Below are 1,610 nucleotides of genomic sequence, written 5' to 3' on the forward strand. Positions count from 1 at the left end.
TCGATTTCGCTCATGTGACATTGGATGATCAGTCCTCTTTGTCACATGGTAAATGTACACAACCTATTTATTTTACTTTTCAAGCTTGAAAATAAGGAGCATCTGAATTTCCCTTTCTCTTTTTTCTAATCTTACTATTAGAGTGTTATAAGACTGGGAATGGTAAAGTAGTTTTTGCTAATTTTACATTCCAAAACTAATACAAAATGCTTTTGTTAACATTCAATTCATCTTTTACACTTGTTTTAAGAATAAAAATGACGTAGGCTCTGCGCATTCCAAGTTTTTGGGATTGCACGCCCTTCCTGGGCTTCTAGTACATAAGCACCGTTCTTATGGACTTCCATAATTTTGTACGGTCCCTCCCAAGTGACACTGAGTTTCTCCAATGGCTCGACATAGTTGGACTCGTTTTTCCTTAGCACCCATTCTCCAACTTTAAAATTCTTGACCCGGACTTGGCGGTTGTAATAGTTCTCGGTGCGCGATTTGTACAATGTTTGACACATCTGTGCAATCTCACGTTTTTCATCGAGCATGTCCAAGTCCTCGCGTCGCCCTTCTTCATTGGCTATTTCCTCGAAACTCTTTGTTCCCAGTGAGCCAACCACTATTTCCATTGGGAGGACTACTTCCGTCCCATAGGTTAGGCTGAATGGTGTTTCTCCCGTGCTTGACCTTGCTATGGTACGATATGACCACATCACTGTTGGGAGCTCATCCACCTAGAAAGACTTTGATATGATTAACCTCTTCTTCAGACCATTGACTATGGTGTTGTTTGATATCTCAGTTTGTCCATTGGCCTGAGGGTGCGCCACGGACGTGAACCGGCGGTGAATTTTCTTGTCTTCACACCACTCCTTGAAGGGACTCCCTTCAAGTTGTGTGTCGTTGTCACTTATGAGAATTTTGCGGGAGCCAAAGCGAGCCAAGATATTTTTGGTCATGAACTTTATCATTTGCTTTCCTATAACAGTGGCCAGCGGTTCTGCCTCTATCCACTTTGTAAAATAATCCACAGCTACTAACAATAATTTCACACCCCCTGGCGCTGGTGGAAATGGTCCCACTATATCAATCCCCCTTTGATGAAAGGGCCAGGGGCTGGTGATGCTAGTCAACGGCATGGCCGGTTGATTTTGGAAAAGAGCGAATGCCTGGAATTCTTTGCATTTCTTGGTTAGGGTTGCGGCGTCGTTGTACATGTCTGGCCAATATACTCCTAGGCGGAGTATTTTGCCTGTGAGCGCTCGAGCGCCTTCGTGTGTCGCCGCATCTCCAGAATGACTTTCTTCCAGGAGCGTCTGTCCCTCTGTCTTATAGATGCATTTTAGCCATGGGCTTAAATACCCTCTCCGATACAGTTGCTTGTCTCTGATTGCAAAATGCAACGCCCTGATCTTGACTTTTCTTGCCTCCTCTGGGCCATCTGGAAGTACGCCATGGCGCAAGTAATCGATGTATGGTTTGGTCTATTCTGGAGTAGTCAGTACTTTATTAACCCTTTGCTTATCAATACTTATCTCCGGGAGCACTTCAACTAGCACTTTCTTTATTAAGTGATCATAGGAAGTTGAGGCTAGCTTGCTGAGAGCATCCGCCCTCGC

At 44.3% G+C, this 1,610-nt stretch overlaps 1 protein-coding gene across 1 annotated transcript; it reads right to left on the reverse strand.

The window, feature by feature from the left end:
* Positions 1 to 245: 245 nt before the first annotated feature.
* LOC145164049 (uncharacterized) lies at positions 246 to 704 on the reverse strand. The gene has a single exon (XM_079082769.1). It carries the CDS (start codon positions 702 to 704, stop codon positions 246 to 248), a length of 459 nt encoding a protein of 152 aa, XP_078938895.1.
* Between the last annotated feature and the right edge of the window lie 906 nt (positions 705 to 1,610).

This window comes from Lactuca virosa, chromosome 3 (assembly GCF_052849685.1).
Source record: "Lactuca virosa cultivar CGN04683 chromosome 3, Lactuca_virosa_CGN04683_v6, whole genome shotgun sequence".
Classification (NCBI taxonomy): Eukaryota; Viridiplantae; Streptophyta; class Magnoliopsida; order Asterales; family Asteraceae; genus Lactuca; species Lactuca virosa.

Bases quoted from the DNA above. Each gene is read 5' to 3' on its own strand.
- LOC145164049 (XM_079082769.1), bottom strand. From the start codon at position 704: ATGTGGTCATATCGTACCATAGCAAGGTCAAGCACGGGAGAAACACCA.